Source organism: Vipera berus (assembly GCF_964194415.1).
Source record: "Vipera berus genome assembly, chromosome: 13".
In the NCBI taxonomy this organism is placed as follows: Eukaryota; Metazoa; Chordata; class Lepidosauria; order Squamata; family Viperidae; genus Vipera; species Vipera berus.
Genome location: NC_138216.1, coordinates 17,997,195 through 18,015,323, shown reverse-complemented (window position 1 = coordinate 18,015,323; position 18,129 = coordinate 17,997,195). Strand labels below are relative to the sequence as shown.

At 43.5% G+C, this 18,129-nt stretch overlaps 1 protein-coding gene across 6 annotated transcripts in view; it reads right to left on the bottom strand.

Moving 5' to 3' along the window:
- Positions 1–16,686, bottom strand: part of ARHGAP17 (Rho GTPase activating protein 17) — an 80,458-nt gene extending 63,772 nt beyond the window's left edge. For 5 of the 6 annotated variants that reach the window (XR_014027787.1, XM_081338210.1, XM_081338209.1 and 2 more), the window contains exon 1: positions 16,526–16,686. Coding sequence is in view for 4 of the 6 variants with exons in the window: in XM_081338210.1 (XP_081194336.1) it covers positions 16,526–16,578 (53 nt within the window). In the remaining 2 variants the exon portion in view is untranslated. The remainder of the gene's footprint in view (positions 1–16,525) is intronic. The other variant, XM_081338211.1, reaches the window with a different exon arrangement.
- Between the last annotated feature and the right edge of the window lie 1,443 nt (positions 16,687–18,129).

The following is an 18,129-nucleotide window of genomic DNA, read 5'->3' as shown; positions in this document are numbered from 1 at the left end:
GATCACACACAAAATGGGGAAGGAAAACTATAGTCAAGTAGCTGACACGACGCCACATCTGACAACTTGGCATCTGAAGTGTTTTAAAGCTTTAAATAAAACATTCCTTTGACCAGCTCTTCATCTTGGCACAGGGATTGAAACTGCCGGAACATCTTTCAGCCCAGCTAACTTGAATATTCAGATTTATTTTATTTTAATCCCATTTATATCCCGCCCTTCTCCCAAGACTCAGGGCGGCTTACAATCTAAGCACAAACCAATGTGCTTAGCAATAGCCTTCATTCTATGTATATGTCTGCTTATTAGGGCTTTCGCCCCCCCAAGCGGCATTATTACAAAGTCAGCTTAATTGCCCCCAACAATCTGGGTCCTCATTTTACCTACCTGGGAAGGATGGAAGGCTGAGTCAACCTTGAGCCTGGTGGATGCGAACCTGCACTAATTGCAGGCAGCTGGTGTTACTTAAGGAGGCATTAGCCCACTGCTCCACCAAGATACTACAATCTTTAAATTTGTAAGAAACAGCTACTGTAAGTGATGATGAAAAGGGTTTTTCTTTCTTTCTTTTGTTGCATTTTCTCCTAATGGAGCAGAATTGTCCATAAAGCATTCTGTAATGATTGCGTTTATATCCAAACTTCCATGTACAGTGTTCAAACTTGTGCACGTGGCCCCTTTTAATCTCATTAACTATATTAAACCAGAAAGCTTACACTAAGAGTGTGATTAGCACAAGGTCACTTAATAAATGTTCTTGCTGAGGGGAATTTAGCACTCCCATGCAAGCGCAACAGCCGACCACCACCATCTTTTATTTAAATATGCAGAGCAGGGGGGCAATTTTATCCGGGAAAACAGCATGGAAGAAAGAAACATCTTGCCAACCTCAGAACTTCTTGTCAGTGACTTCTGGTTTTGAGTTAGGCTGGTCTACACTTTTGACAAAAAAGACAAAAATGCTTTGCACGTGTTGAGCTTTCCAATTCCAAATCAACACATACCATTTGCATATGTAGAGAACCGCTTTTTACTACACCTCCACTCTTACTAAATTAATTTACTTCCATCCCCAGGGTGGTACAAACCATTTTTAAATCACAGACAGGGATAAAAGCAAAACAAAGGCTCCCAGCAATCTAAGCTTTGCTTTCACTCTCTAAGCTTGTTTCAGTCAAAAACAAATGTTCTATAGGAGTTTGGCAGGTCAGCACACCGCACAAAAACCAGAGCTGAGACATCTACGTCTGTTCAGAATTAGGTCCGCTGAAGTTAATTGAGCCTGTGTGCAGATAGCTGGAAACAAAGCTGCAGCTTTTAAGTCACAACAATGAGCTGCTGTCAGTAGAAAATTTCTCACCCTTAGCAACTTCCCAAGCCAGCCAGGGGAATTCTGGGAGTTGAAGTCCACACATCTTCAAGTTGCCATGCCTGAGAAACACTGATCCAGGCCATTAAAGTCTAGATCAGAGGTCCCCAACCTTTGGGGCACCAGGGACCGGTTACCTGGAGGGAGGTTTTTCTGCGGACCGGAGGAGGTGTGGTTTTGTGTGCTGCCTGCATCCCGCAGATGTGGCTTTGCTTGTTTGTGCGGCCTGGCTGCTGGCATGCTGGGGCCAGGTACCGGTCCACGGACCGCGGGTTGGGGACCCCTGGCCTAGATAAACGTGAGAGCTTCCGATTCCACTGCTACCAGCTGTGAGGGATGCCAGCAGCCTCCAGCCTTTAGTCTCCTCTCTCATATATACCTGGTTACACAAATGGTGCCATCTTCTTACCTTCCTACAAACAGTTTCTACATTCTGGAGAATCTTGGTCATATCCTCTGTGCCTTTACCAATATCTCAATCAGCTTCTTTCCGTTATTAACCTCTATCCCTGCACAACTTTCTCTCACCAAGAAACTACAAAATATTTCAGAAATCCTGGTTTATTATCCTTTCTCACTAGCTAAAATAATACATTTGAGATTTTTTTCACAAAAAGATGTTATATACAATTATATACTTACAAACACCTATATTGTCATTTCGCAGCCCAACTCTTTTAAAGTCAATGATTAATTTTTAGTTAACATTCTTAGGGTACCCAATTAACAGAATGATCTTTAAAGAGAAAAAAAGCCAAAAGAGACAGGGGGAAAAGGGGGATGTCCCCATACTCCTGTATAAAAATAATCAAATGCAACTAACAATAAAATATTGTATTCAATTTATATGACTGCCCATCTTACTTCAGGAAAATGTACGCAGCTAAAAGTATCAGTAGAACAGAAAGTAGGTATACAATATAACAAAAAGCAAAAAAAAGGATGGCAACCAATGGAAAAAACTAACTATAATATAGTTTAGTAATAACAGTTAGACTTCAAAGTTGCGACGAGTGGTATTTTACAACCGGTCCTCAAAGTTCCAGTAAATCGCAGAGCCCTCTTGGTCACGTGATCATGATTTGGGTACTTGCTAACCAGGTCTCACAATAACAGTTGCAACACCCCACAATCACATGATTGCAACCTTCTTGCCGGCTTCCCATGTGCAAAATCAGCGGGGTGGCCAGCAGGGAAGGTCACAAGCCAATCTGACCCCTCCCCAGGTTCCCTCTCCTCAGACTGCGCTGGGGGTGCCTTCCCCCAGCCTCGCTGTGCTCTGGTGCCCGGCCTGCTCCAGGCCCTCCCCCCGCAATTCCTTACCGGAGACTTCTGCCGCTTCCTGCTTAATGACCGACCTATGTGCCTTAGGATTATGACGGCAGCTGCTTTATGGCCAGTCTGCTTTGCGAGTGCGGCCCGATTGCTGTCATAACCCAAGGACTACCTGCACTCCCAAGCTTAGGCCTCAGGGAAGAGCCCGGTGTTAAGGGCTTCCTGAAAGACCAGCAAGGTTAGGGCCACGGTGCCAAAGGACAAAGGCAGCAGCACAAAAGGGCTTGCTTCCCTGATCCTCCTAGATAACCTTTTAAAAAAAAATAGATGGGACTTGGAGCTGCCTCTTGTGCTGGACCTGATTTGGCAGGTGAAGATAACTGGAGAGAGATGGGCCTAGGAAGGGCTTTCTAGATTCAAAACTAGCATTTTGAATTGCACCTGCAAGCCTACCGGGCGCTTACAAAGCAGGAGTGCACTCTGGGTGTCCCAAGGCACAGCATAATTGCTTGTGCTGTCACATTCCAGGCCAACTGCAACACCCAGAAGTTCTTCAGAGACGGCCCACGGTAATCCATGTGGCTGTAACACACAGTGGCTGTGTCAGACCCCAAAACCCCAAATCACAAGCCCTGGAATATTATCGAACTCCCTCGGGATTATCAAAATGAAATTCATCTCAGAAAACGCCGTAAGACTGGGCTTTGGTCAACTCCATAAGACGTCCTTCCAAGCCAGTGTCCACCAACTTTCTCCAACAGATATCTAATGCATTCACAATGGCTCTACAAATGAATCTCTGGCTCCCCTTTCCAAGGACAAATCAGGGCTGCTGCAGGACACCTATCTGCAGATGCAATAAAGATGGAAAAGCGGCAGGCCTGAACAGTGGCTGGACCTTGGGCTCAGCTGGATCTACTCCTTCTAAGCATCTCAACCCATTTCATCTCTCTTGGCCCGTCTGTTGACCAAGAGGAGCCCTTGGATTCACACGAAGAGATCTGATTCAAGGTCTCATTCAGCCAAACCTTCGGGAACACCCTCAAATCCTCTGAAATCCTATTGAGTCCATCAAGGGTGGAACAATCAAATAAATCCCACCTCCCTGTGGGAGGAAGCAGCACTGGAAAACCTGAAGGCAACCAGAAAGTGATCTGACCCTAACAGGGAGGGATAACAGTCTCCCCAACTCTAGACCAGGTTGCCACTGTCCTGACAGGAATACCAAGTCCAAACTGAAGTCCCCCAGACCATCAGCCTGGGGAACTCTGCTGCCTAACTCCAACTAGTCCTGGAGTTGAGGCAGGGCAGATGCGATGCAGAAAGAAAGCATTGTAGCAGCAATAATCCCAACTGAACCTCTTAGCTCAATTTCACATTCAGCTATTATATTAATACGGCAGCATCTCTGAACAATCTCCAACATACTAATACAAACAAAAACTACCGGTAGGACTCCAACTATACTACTGGTGCCATGTTGGGGAAAAAACCTCAACCTAGTTAATAAATAAAACAAGTTAGATAGTAATACTCCTAAATTCAAAAATCTCAATAGGGACAATTATAAATCAAAAGTTCTGTGGAATAAATTATTTTTTCAGCTTCTTATGTAGTATCATAAATGACTTAGATGAGGGAATAGATGGGGAAGTATATCAAATCTACAGATGATACAAAACTGGCAGGAATAGCCAACATGTCAGAAGACAAACTCAGGATCCAAAAAGGTCTTAACAGACTTGAACAATGGGTCCTATCCAACAAAATGAGTTTTAATGTGGAGAAAAGCAAAGTTTTACATTTAGGCAAGAAAAATCAAAGGTATAAGTATAGATTAGGTGAGACCCGGCTCAAAAACAGCCACTGTGAGAGGGACCTTGGAGTCCTAGCGGACGATCACTTGACTATGAGCCAGCAGTGTACAGCAGCCGCCAAAAAAGCTAATACAACCCTGGGTTGTATAAACAAAGGCATAGAACCAAGATCACGCAAGGTATTAGTACCGCTTTACAAAGCCCTAGTAAGACCACACCTGGAGAACTGCAGCCAATTTTGGTCATCATATCACAAAAAAGATGTTGAGACTTTGGAAAAAATTCAGAGAAGAACAACTAAGATGATCAAAGGCCTGGACACCAAAACATACGAAGAACGGCTGTGGAACTTGGGTTTGGCTAGTCCAGGGGTAGGCAACCTCGGCTCTTTTATGACTTATGGACTTCAAATCCCAGAATTCCTGAGCCAGCTTGGCTGGCTCAGGAATTCTGGGAGTTGAAGTCCATGAGTTATAAAAGAGCCAAGGTTGCCTACCCCTGGGCTAGTCTAAAGAAAAGAAGAAATAGGGGAGACATAAAAGCAGTATTCCAGTATCTGAGGGGCTGCCACAAGGCAGAGGGAGTCACATTGTTCACTAGAGCACCAGAGGGAAGGACGAGAAACAATGGTTGGAAACTGACCAAAGAGAGAAGCAACCTGGAATTAAGGAGAAACTTCCTAACAGTGGGGACAATTAACCAGTGGAACAGCTGGCCTTCAGAAATCATGGGTACTCCATCACTGGAGGTTTTTAAGAAGATACTAGACTGTCACTTGTTTGAAATGATATAGGCCAGGGGTAGGCAACCTCGGCTCTTTTATGACTCATGGACTTCAACTCCCAGAATTCCTCAGTCAGCTATGCTGACTGAAGAATTTTGGGAGTTGAAGTCCATGAGTTATAAAAGAGCCAAGGTTGCCTACCGCTGGTATAGGCTCTCCTGCTTGAGCAGGGGGCTGGACTAGAAAACTTCCAAGGTTCTGTTCTGTTCCATTCCATTCTTTAAAGTGTTAACTAAACCTTGGAGAGAAACTATTCCAAAGTGAAGCGGCTGCTACAGAGAAATACCCCCTCCATCCCCTCAGCAGCTCAAATAGGAGAGCTTGAGCGTCTCCACTCAAAGAGTTTACAGAACAGGCTTGTTCTGTCTGCAGTACAATTAAGCTGAAGATTCTTGGAGTCATGAGGACCTCATAGGTTAAAAACAGCACTTTATTTATCAATCAAATAGACGTATGTATACAATTAAAAACAATTCTTAAATAACATTCAAAACAATAAAATATAAATAAGATCAAGGGAGAATGCACCAAAATCTCAATACGATGCAACCCTCTTATGGGCTCATTATCAAGGGATCCCTAAGGCTCTTGAAAAAAATACATTTTAAGGGATTTCCAGAAGGACAATAGAGTCAAAGCTAATTTACTTCAGAGGGAAATGATGTTCCATAGGTAAGGAACTACAGCAGAAAAGGCTCTTCTCCTGGGTCATCTGTCAAATGGATATTTTTTTTTAGCAAATGGGACCTATGACATGCCACTCCTGCCAGAACAGATATGCGTAACCATAGAGAGGTAGTCCTTCAACTAACCTGGCCCCGAGGCAGGTAGGGCTTTATAGGTCAAAAACAACACCATTGTAATGGAACGTGTGCCTGATCTTGGAGAAAGAGGGAAAGATGCTGCCTAGGAAACAATTGGAGGAGAGGCAGGAGCCCTCAGTTGCTTAATGGTCGGAGAAAAAACTAAGGAAGGATCCACCCTAAAGGATCATGTGGTTAAAAGTGGAGGTGAGAAGCTCAGGCTTGCAAGATTGTTAGTGTAGCCCACGGGTGTCAAACTCGATTGCATCATGTGACATATTGTGACTTTTTTGCCTTTGTGGAGCCGGGGTGGGCGTGGCCTGCGTGTGTCGCATCCAGCCCATGGGCCGCCAGTCTGACACCCCTGGTGTAGCCTTACAATAAAGTAGAATTACTTCATCTAGCCCTGTTTCTGTCTGGGAGGACTGAGACCACGAATTGGACCAATCTGTAAGCAAACTGGCAACCAATGTAGATTGCGGAGCAGGGGTATGTCATGTACTGTTCTTAGGGGACACATAACTGCACAAGTGCCAGATTTGCACATGCTGAAGTTTCCATTCAGTCAGATTCACTACTAGGCTTCCTCCACTAGCACAGCAGCCATTTTTGATTTCCCTTCTGTTGATCTGTTGAGGTAAATCGTTGGTGACTTTGGTCTCAGGTACTCTTGGTCAGTATCAGATCATTTCAATAAAACTGCATTTATACAGAGTTTGGTCATGGACAAGTAAACTGGGCTTGGGATGTAGTTTACTAAAGAACTTCCAGGCCTTGCAGACAGAGAGCCTTGTTCAGGAGCAATCACGTGGTCTCTGGTTGCCTCTGAATTCCAATGTTTGACCAAGAACCTGAGGGGACTGTCTATCAGATTGCTGGGAAAATCCACACAGCCCCATCCACTTCCACAAAGCGCCTGGAATGGATCACCATAATCAGTCACCTGTCTGGAAGCAAAAAGCCTCACCGGGACTAGGAAGTGACCTGTCTAAAGCAAAAGATTTAATAGCAACGCCCTTCGTCTTGTGATCACAAGCCAGTTACTACAAGGTAAAGCAAGTCAAGCCAGAGATTAGCTGGGAAGAAGCAAATGAAGGCCAAGAACTCCCGGTCCTCCACAGATCTTGAAATCTCTAGGTGGAAGGATGGTAAATACCCGTCCAACAATGAAAATCACACGGTCAGGATGGGATGTTCTCGGTAGCAAAGTGGGCAGTTCACAATTAAGAGTCCCCAACATGTCCTCATATGCCAATATCTGTGGAGTCCTGGGTCAAAGCCAAGTTATTCCTGAGGACCGTCCCATCCATCCCCTTCTCTCACACACGAACTGTTAAGGAATTTATTGTGCAGAGGTCTCCTTGTGCTACCAAAGAGTTGCACAGACAAGGAAGGGCACTGAGAGCAGTAAAAGTCACACACAGAAATACACTGAGTTCTAAAAGCAAAAAGTATTTTACTTTGAGGTGGTGTAAAAACAAAAATGCACAGTCAAAAATAAACAGTCCAAGTAGCAATCCAAAATACAAAGTCTTCTTACCGGTCCAGAGGTCAATACACAGTTCAAGTTTACAACAGTAGTAAACCAACAGCAGAGCAAAAACAGTAATAGTAGAGATCAGTGAATTCAGAGAGAGAGAGAAGCTACGTTCCTAGCTTCCTCTTATGGCCATGAGCACACTTACACACCCATTGGCCAATTAACTTCTTAAAGTCATAGCATTATGGTTAATATATTTTCAACCCAACATTGTAGGCTAACACCATATGCCTAACATTCTCCCCTTTGGGTAGAATAATATATAACTCTTACAATCTTATGCACATTCTTTCACAATTAGCATTGTGTTTCACAGCACTTTGTACCTTCGTAAAATGGTCTGCAATATTTACATCAGATGGACAATACTCTAACTGTATTAATTTATCTTTGACACATTGTCTGACATTTAAATAACGAAGATCAGTATGTTTAGATCTTGTTCTTACTGCAGCACTATTAGCCATCTTTATCGCAGCTTGATTGTCCTCATACACAATAAATGGATCATTTACATTTAAACCCATATCTAACAATAATTGTTTGTACACTAGCAGTTCTGTACATAACACTGATAGACATGAAAATTCAGCCTCCATTGTAGATAAGCTTATGTGTTTTTGTCTAATAGACTTCCATCCAATTAAAGAATCACCCAACATTACAGCCAACCCTGAGGTAGATTTACGACTGTTTGAATCAGAGGCAAAACTCGCATCTGCATATGCAGTAAGGATTAACTCACGATTTGGCTCTAGATATAACGAGTAGTGAATAGTTTGCTTCAAATACCTTAATACTCGTTTAGCTGATTGCCAGTGTCTAACAGTTGGATTATTGTTGTACCTAGCTAATTGATTTACACAGTAAGAAATATCAGGTCTAGTCCAATTACTCAGATACATAAGACTTCCTATCAAAGATTGGTACATAGTCTTATCAAATACAGGACTCTCAACATTAGTGTCCTTGAAATCCATAGCCATCGGAGTTTTAGCTGGTTTACACATTTCCATATTGTATCTCTTTAATAACTGAGATATTTTACTGGCTTGCGACACCTTAAAACCCCTATTTGTTTTCACAATATCTAACCCCAAATAGTGGCTAATTTCTCCAAGATTTCTAATTGTGAATTTATTTTGCAATCTTGAAATGATAGTTTGTGCTTCTAACTCAGTTTTTGTTATTATTGCAATATCATCTGTGAATAATAAAAGAAAAGATAACACTCCATTGTGTTCTCTTCTAAACAAACAAGGATCAGCATTACTGGCTACAAAACCTAATGCACTTAACTCATTAACTATACATTTGTTCCACTCATAGCCTGATTGTTTCAATCCATAGAGGCTTTTCTTTAATTCCCAACAATCATGGTCTCTATCACTGGTCAATCCTGGTGGTATTCTTAAATAAATAGTATGTTGCAATGGAGCATGTAGATATGCAGTTTCAACATCTACATGGGTAACCATATATTGGTTTTTAGCCGCCCATACTAAAGCTGCTCTTAAAGTAGTTGCCCTTAGACTGGGTGCAAACACTTCGTCATAATCCTCAGTAGTTTGGGCAAAACCTTGTGCAACCAAACGTGCCTTATGGGTTACAGTCCCGTCTACACCCTTCTTTAACTTATATATCCATTTACAACCTATAGCTTGCTCACCAGGTGGCAGTTTTGCTTTCTGATAAACCTTAAGATTCTGCAAAGACTTCAACTCCCTGTTCATTGCAGCTTTCCATGATGCCTGTTCCTTTTCAGGATACATCCTGATCTCATCATAGTTAGATGGCTCTACACTAACTTGACATATTATACTAGCTTCATAGCGATCAGGTGGATGTCTGATACGCATTGAACGCCAAGGAATTACAGGGCTTTGAATTTCAGACTCCTTTCCTTCCTCTGATTCCTCTATTATCTCCCCTATCTCCTCTTCATCTTTTATATTTACAGGAGATGTATTATCATTACTAGTTACGTTATCAGAGGAGTCCTCAAACACTAGAGGATCAGTATTAACAGCTTCTTGCTCTAACCTATCCCAACCAACGTGCTCAAGGAATTTTGCACTAGCACTGTTATATACATTAGTTGTGCCTCGTTCCCAGAAACGATAGGATCTATGGTTAGCTTCGTAACCTACGAAGTATAATTGCCTAGCCCTATGTTGGCCTTTACTCCTGAGTTGTGCAGGAATGTGGACCCAAGCTGGGGTGCCAAACGTGTGCAGGTAATCAAGGTTTGGTCTTCTACCATGCCATATTGTATATGGTATTTTACCAGTAGAAGTATTAGCAACTATATTCAGAACATGGTTTGCACATTTTGCTGCCTCCCCCCACAGTCTATCTGTTAAGCCAGAATCTTTTAACATGGTTCTAATCATGGCTTGTAATGTTTGCCCACGTCTCTCAACAAAAGCATTATGTTGAGGCCTATAAGGGGCTGAATGTTTATGCTTAATGCCAGCTGATTGTAGCATATCAACAAAGCGCTTATTTGTAAATTCAGTACCATTATCAGTAATTATGCACTGAACCTTTCTCTTTGTTTTTCTCTCCACGAACTTCAGCCAGTTTGCAAATTGTTCGAAAGTATCTGCCTTTGACTTAAGCAGATAACAAAAACCATATCTAGAGTAGTGGTCCAATATACTTAAAATATAACATGACCCTCCTAAACTTGGTTTCATGGGTCCAATTAAATCAGCAAACACAACTTCCAAAGGTACAGTTGTTTTGAAGCTGTTTATCCTGTTTGCAGGAGTTGCCTTACTCTTTTCCTGATTACAGGCATTGCAATTCAAATACTTACTACATGGCTTCAGTTTAACTCCCTCTACTAATTTAACTGTTTTACGTAGTGAGTTAAAGTTTACATGCCCTAACCGCCTATGCAATAAATGTATACATTCATCATGTGGCTTCTTGTTCTCACATATTGAGTTAGCTTTAACTGTACTAACCTGGTTACTTGTGAGAACGAATAAACCATTTTTCAAATTTGCAGTTACACAGGTTCCATTCCTCTCAATAGTGCATTGCTCCCCTCTGAATGTTACCACAAACCCAACTTTAACCAATTCCCTTACAGATAACAGGTTGAATCTTAGTTTAGGTATATATAACATAGGTAACTGTTCATCAATGCATGGACAATAGGAATTACCTTCACCAGAGGCCTTCATCCTCCAACTGTTTGCTAGTGAAACATATTGGTTGCTGTTTTTCATATTAACAAACCTCTCTTTCACTTTAGTAATGCATTGTGAAGCCCCACTATCAACAACCCACAATTCATTGTTTCTGGATGTTGGTTCACCAGAAATAGCCAAACCAATGCCCTTTTTAGCCTTCCCACTGCTATTCACATTCTGTTTTTTACCCTTCCTACAGAATTTAGCTATATGCCCTTTAGCCCCACAAGAAAAACATTTCTTGACGTTGTAAGCAGTGGTGAATTGCTGCTTCTCTCGTGGCTGTGTCTCTCTCAGCTGGTCTCTGTCACGCCTCCTTCTGGACTCTTCCAGCAGTCTCCCAGTAATGTTAGTCAATGTCAGTTCCTCTCTGGTCAGGACTTCCAAAGAAGAAACATACTCATCATAACTCTCATCCAAAGATGACAGAATAATGTAGACCTGATGCAACTCTGAAAAAATCAGCTCCTTTTCATGAAGCTCTTGAAAAATTGCTTTCATGTAATTTAAATGGGTCAGCATATCTCCATTCTTCTGCAGACGAGCCCTAAACAGCTTACGTGTAAGGTGTATATGTGCACCCACACTGTCACGAACATAAAGCCTTCGCAAAACGCCCCAACACCTAGCAGCAGACTCCTCACCACGAATATGGACAAGCTGCTGGTCATTCAGTGTTAGTCCAATAATGCAAAGAGCTTTCTCATTGCTACGTTTAAAGTCGTCTAACTTCTTTACATCCTCTTCGTCATCTGGATTCCAAGCAGTAGTATCTGGTGGGTTATTTACAACAGCCCATAGTCCTTCCTTGCGCAAAAGCAAGCAGCATTTTGTGGACCAGGAAACATAGTTTGTCCCATCCAACCGGGTTATCCAGGAGATGCCTGACAACAGTTCCTGTGCCATTTTACACCAAATACAAACTCAGCTAGGAAACTGTGTGTACTAACTCTCAGTACAGGCCTGGGCCCATAACCAGTGTTAAGGAATTTATTGTGCAGAGGTCTCCTTGTGCTACCAAAGAGTTGCACAGACAAGGAAGGGCACTGAGAGCAGTAAAAGTCACACACAGAAATACACTGAGTTCTAAAAGCAAAAAGTATTTTACTTTGAGGTGGTGTAAAAACAAAAATGCACAGTCAAAAATAAACAGTCCAAGTAGCAATCCAAAATACAAAGTCTTCTTACCGGTCCAGAGGTCAATACACAGTTCAAGTTTACAACAGTAGTAAACCAACAGCAGAGCAAAAACAGTAATAGTAGAGATCAGTGAATTCAGAGAGAGAGAAGCTACGTTCCTAGCTTCCTCTTATGGCCATGAGCACACTTACACACCCATTGGCCAATTAACTTCTTAAAGTCATAGCATTATGGTTAATATATTTTCAACCCAACATTGTAGGCTAACACCATATGCCTAACACGAACCTTCAGAGTTGTAGCTGCTAAAAGACCCAAAACGCAGAAGGGCATTTCAGAAAACATCCCGTCTACACCACATAATAAATATTTGGTTCTACACACCAGGCCCACTTGTCCGTAACCAAATTGTGTGGATTAGGTACGTTATCTTTTACTGACCAAGAGCACCACAAGACCAAAGTCGCCAGCAGTCTAACCTCCTAGATACTAAAAGGAGGCTGAAGAGCAGGAGGGGATCAGCAACACATCCCTCGTGACATCCCTGTAGAACGGGAAGCCCGGTGCTCCCTTTTCCCACCATTTACAGTCCAGATTCGCTCGTTCGTCTCTCATGAAGACATCTGTGGTAGCAACAAAGACATTACCGGTTTCCAGGACCTCTTGTAGGATCCATGGAAGCTGTGAAACAGGTTCTACAAAGTTGTCCTGCAGTCTGCCCTCATTCATTTTGTTCACAATTTTTATGAACCCTGCATTTTCCACACCCTGTTAGCAACAAAGTCATTTCAGAGAAGCATGGAGAGATACTTTTGGCTACAACAGTGTCAACTTATTTCAAGCAGCTTAATTCAAGAAGAAACAATGGGATCTCTTGATGATCTTGTCAGCACAATCACTAAGCAGAGATATGCTCCACTCAAAACTAAATTACTCAGGTCATTCTAAGGTAGGGGTGTCAAACTGCCGGCTCATGGGCCGGATGCATCATGGCGAAACTGTGCCCACCCCATTGCTGGAAATGGAAAAAAAGTCGCGAGATGTCGCAAGACATCACAAATTTGACACCCCTGTTCTAAGGTATTCCAAGCTCAACAAATCTGGCACACTGAGAGTTTATTTGAAGATTTTTCTCCGGCTAGGGAAAATGGTTAGTGCTTCTCCGTTTTAGTAATTAAACTGACACTAATAAAAACCCCTCAATTTCTCATTTAAAGCTGAAATAGATTTTTGTAAGTTTTCTTTTAATCCTGAATACGCTTACTTACAAATTCATAAGATATACAAAAATATTTAAGTGCGTACTATTCTCCTGGTCAAGATGCATTAATACAAATGAATGCAAAGTGATACCACTACTAAATGCCTTCAATAAATTAAACCCCAGACAGAAGCTTTTTATGACTTCAGGCAAAGGTTCCCTAACCCTACCTTAATTATATAAGACTGTAGTAATCAAATGTTACTTTGTTAAGTTACATACATTTCAATCTGATTCCTACATTCATTCAAGATTTCTACCTCTTTTGCTCAAATGGATAATGTATCTGAAGCCATTCGTATGTTTTCAACATGTAGACAACTTAAATTTCATTTTATATTCAAACTCTCAAGGTAGGTTCTCAGTTTAGACAATATGACTTGTAAAACAGAAAAACTTGTAAACAGTAAAATTATTTATTTATTTATTATATTTTTATACCGCCCTTCTCCCGAAGGACTCAGGGCGGTGTACAGGGCAATAAATATAAAAACAAAATACAAAAGTTAAAAAACGATTAAATATTATGCCCAAGTTTAAAACAGTAATTAAAAACATATTAAAACCCCAACCCTAACCCATCAGACCAGGTCAGACTGCTCAAATAAATAAGTTTTTAGATCGCGCCGGAAGGAGCGAAGGTCGGGGGCCGTCCGGAGCTCAACCGGCAAGCGGTTCCACAGGTCTGGCACGCCCACAGAGAACGCCCTCCCCCTGGGGGCCACCAGTCGACATTCCTTGATCGGAGGCACCCTGAGGAGGCCCTCTCTGTGGGAGCGCACTGGACGGAGGGAAGTTGACGCCGGCCGCAGGTGTTGCCGTAGGTAATCCGGACCCATGCCATGTAGGGCTTACCTTTTCCACTAATTTGAAAGTGACCGAGAGACTGAAGTCTGGAGCAGGATGTCCCTGCTTCAAATTCCTACTCCATCACTTCTCAACAGGGCTATCAGTATTAGCCCTTTTATCTGTATTAAGGCAATATAACTACAGGTAGTCTTTGACTTACGATCACCATTGACCCAAAAAAGCCAAGTTATTCCTGAGACAAGTTATTCTTACTGAGACAGTTAAGTGAATTTTTCCCCATTTTACGACCTTTCTTGCCACAGTTGTTAGGTGAATCACTACAATTGTTAAGTTAGTAACACGGTTAAGTAAATCTGGTTTCCCCATGGACTTTGCTGGTCAGAAGGTCGCAAAAGATGATCACATGACCCTGGGACACGGCAACCGTCATAAATATGAGTCAGTTGCCAAGCATCCAAATTTTGATCACGTGACCATGGAGATGCTGCAATGGTCGTAAGTGTGAAAAATGGTCATAAGTCACTTTTTTCAGCGCTGTTGTAATTTCAAACGGTCACTAAATGAGCTGTTGTAAGTCGAGGACTATCTGTACTTTACTATTTGGAAACTTTCTAAATTGGTATATTAATAGCTTTTTACAAATTGTTGAAATACTTTTGATTTACTATAAGACCAATTGTAAATAATTATTTATATAGGAACTCATAGCACTGAAATTATTTCATATAGTAGTGTTATGTTTTGTAAGCTATTTAGACCCAGCATCAGGTTATCTGTGGGATGGCTTCTCCCCAAGGCCATCTGCTTGCTTGTCTTCATGCTTTAATAAGGTGGGCACATTTTGGGTCCCTTCCTTACAACCCACTGGGACCTGGAAGGCATGCCATTTCTGTAGAGGCACCTGTCCTTTGGAATGATTGCTCCCACCCCCTCCCCTTCCCGCTCAGTTGCTTTTATCTTGGTTTGTTTCCTCTTGTAAGCAGCCCAGAGTCCCATTGTTTGAGTTAGGCAGCCATATAAATTCTTTAAATATTATCTTCAGTTTGGCCGAGAAAGAAAGTCTTATCTAAAAACAATTAGTGCACTGAAAGCAGGATTTGATTTAGTGAGTCCTGATTATTTTCAACATGATTTACATGCAATTTTCCCCAGCAGCGTTACAGAGATTGCCATTATTTTGCTTATTTGTCAAGTTCAAAATGGTGCCCAACTCTGTAAGCTCTCCTCTTTCTTTAGGTTTCCAATCTAGTTTAAAGGCTGGGTTTCCAGATTATCTCCCATGGAAGCACTAATCAGGTCTGATTCTTTCAAACTAGGCCAGGTGCTGTCTGTGTTATAGGCACATTGTCTATTTAAATGTGTGTGTGTGTGTGTCTGTGTCTTCAATACAGCTGTCTGAAGAAGTCCTTGTAGATTTCTTTGCAACATTTTTGGAAGTGGCTGCCTCCTTTCTAACCCAGACACTCCAAGGTCATCCAGCTGACTGTGCCTAATTCAGAATTAGAACAGAGTCTCCTGGTTTTTACTTGGGGCCTTTACCACTACATCAATCTGGCTCTCTCCATTTCAAGGCATCAGAGTCCACACATTTCCCACTTCCTCTAATTTAGATTTCTGTATTTAACAACCTATCTACTCAAGCAGACTGAAATATGGATGGAGGAAATGCACAATATTCTGCAGTGCCACGGGAAACTGAAGATGGAAATAAGAGTACCCAGCTCAAGTGTTTTCTGAAATAAAAAGAAATATTTGACAGTAATATACTAGACCACAGGTGTCTGTAGGTTTAAAGTCCTGTTTGGCAGATGACTAATAAAATAATTGCAGCTAATTATAGAATGCATTTGTTAACTGCCCCACAGTCAATACACAGGCCCTAATTATCTCTAAATTGATGGCTGCAATGATGAGTTCTGCGCATGCTTTGAAAAACCACTACTAGCCCATAATGCAGCCCAAGATGCCCCTATTAGGTCAACTTTATATAATACTTTAGGCTCTTACATTTAAGAGACTTGAGTGCATTTAAAGTCTTAAAAGACCTTGGACACAATTTATTTTTGTGACTTTTCCCCCTGAGTGAACAAGTACCGAAAAAGGACAGGGACCTTTCCCGCCAGAATAATCACATGCTAGATACACAATTGGAAGGCAGATAAACTAAGTACAACCCCGGTGGACAGGACAACTACAGCTCTCCTTTCCAGCCTCTCTGCGCGATGCACCAACCCCCCCAGCCTGGTTTGCTCGAGGCCCGGCGAGGATCCCCCACTTGCCCCCCCAAGGGCAACGCCGCCCGCGAACCGGCCTCCCTGCCCAAAGGACCAGGGACCAGCCCGGGGGGGGGGGGTCGAAGTTCCTTCGGTTTTCCACAGCGACGCTCGAGCCCCGGAGGAAGGCACGAAGCCTCCTGCCGGGCCTGGTGTGGGAGCCGGGGCCCGTGCTGCCCGCCCGGCGGGGCCCCCGGCCTGTCCCGGGGCGGAAGGGAGACAGGCGCGGGCCCGGCCCCCGCGCCCTCACCTGCCCACCGTCTGGTTGGCCAGCTGCTTCATGCGGTTGAACTGCTTCTTCATGGTGGCGGTGCCGTCGCTGCCCCGCTCTTACCGCGCCGCCCGCGCGCGACTCCCGGCCCGCCTCGCCAGCGCAGCCCGCAGCGCCAGAGCCGGCTTCCACCTCACGGCCCCACCGGAAGACGCCGCGACTTCCGGCTGCCGGCGCGTCACCGCCCGCCCTGCCTGCCTGCCTGCCTGCTCCGGAGGACAGGGCGGCGCCCGGAAATGCCGTCGGGATCATAGAGAGCGAAAGGGCAGAAAGGGCGCGTCCGGTGCTTTTGGAGTATAGAGCTAGGAAAGGGAAGAGTGTGGCCGGCGGCACATTCTTCCCACGTTATAACGGGGTTATAACTACGTGGCTGGATGGGCTAACGGGGTGGGGGGGTGGGGTAGGATAGGATGTCTCTTGCTCCTGCCAGATGGAATGACAGACAGACATGCAACGTCAGTCTCCTGTTGGACTTGATGAAATATTCCTTCCTCCTCTCCCCCCCCCCCTGACAACAGTGTGAGCTAGTTTAGACTGAGAGGCAGCGACTGGCTACAGTCACCCAGCTGGTCTTCCTGCCTAAAGGAGGCCTGAATCTCACCCCCTACTGGTTCTTAGGCCAGCACCTGAACCACTACTCCAAACGGTTCTCTTATGCCACTCTGCCAGGAGATATGTAGCTTTATTGGTCGTCTTCAGTCATTCCAGGTAGAAAGAGAAAGGGGTGGAACGCTTCTCAGTTTTGTGCTTGGCAGACAGGCAGGAGAATGTGCTTGCGGTCTAATGGGACTAACGTTCTGTTTCTAGATGGAAGCATCGCCACTCCACTTGGGAATCTTCCAGGAAACAGCCCTGGAAGATTCTCAGGTGGAGTGGTGATGCTTCCCCCCAGCAACAGTATATTTGTCCCATTAGACAGTACACTCTCCTCCTGCCAGCCTGCCAAGCACAGAATTGGCAGTCTTTTGAGGGATCACTGAACCCCTTCAATTGTTTTCCAGTATCCCAGTTACATGCCCCCACCTGCCCTGTGGGTCATCCCAACTGTGACCGTTATTTTGAAAAGCCTTTAAAAAAAAGTTGTTCAGCAGGCGGGGGGGGGGGGAAATTTGCGAAACTTCATGTATATATTATTTCTTGTTGTTAGTTACGAAGTCGTGTCCAACCCATCGCGACCCCATGGACAACGTTCCTCCAGGCCTTCCTGTCCTCTACCATCTTCTGGAGTCCATTTAAGCTCAAGATAGATGATAGATACATATATAGATATATAAAATGGATGGAAGATGGATGGATGGATGGAGAGAGAGAGAGAGAGAGAGAGAGAGAGAGAGATGATGGATGGATGGATGGATGGATAGACAGACAGACGATGTTGTTGTTAGTTGCGAAGTCGTATCTGACCCATCGCGACCCCATGGACAACGTTCCTCCAGGCCTTCCTGTCCTCTACCATCTTCTGGAGTCCACTTATGCTCACGCCTACTGCTTCAGGGACTCCATCCAGCCACCTCATTCTCTGTCGTCCCCTGTTTCTTAATGCGAGTAACCTTAAAATGTGTGGATTTTAACTCCCAAGCTGT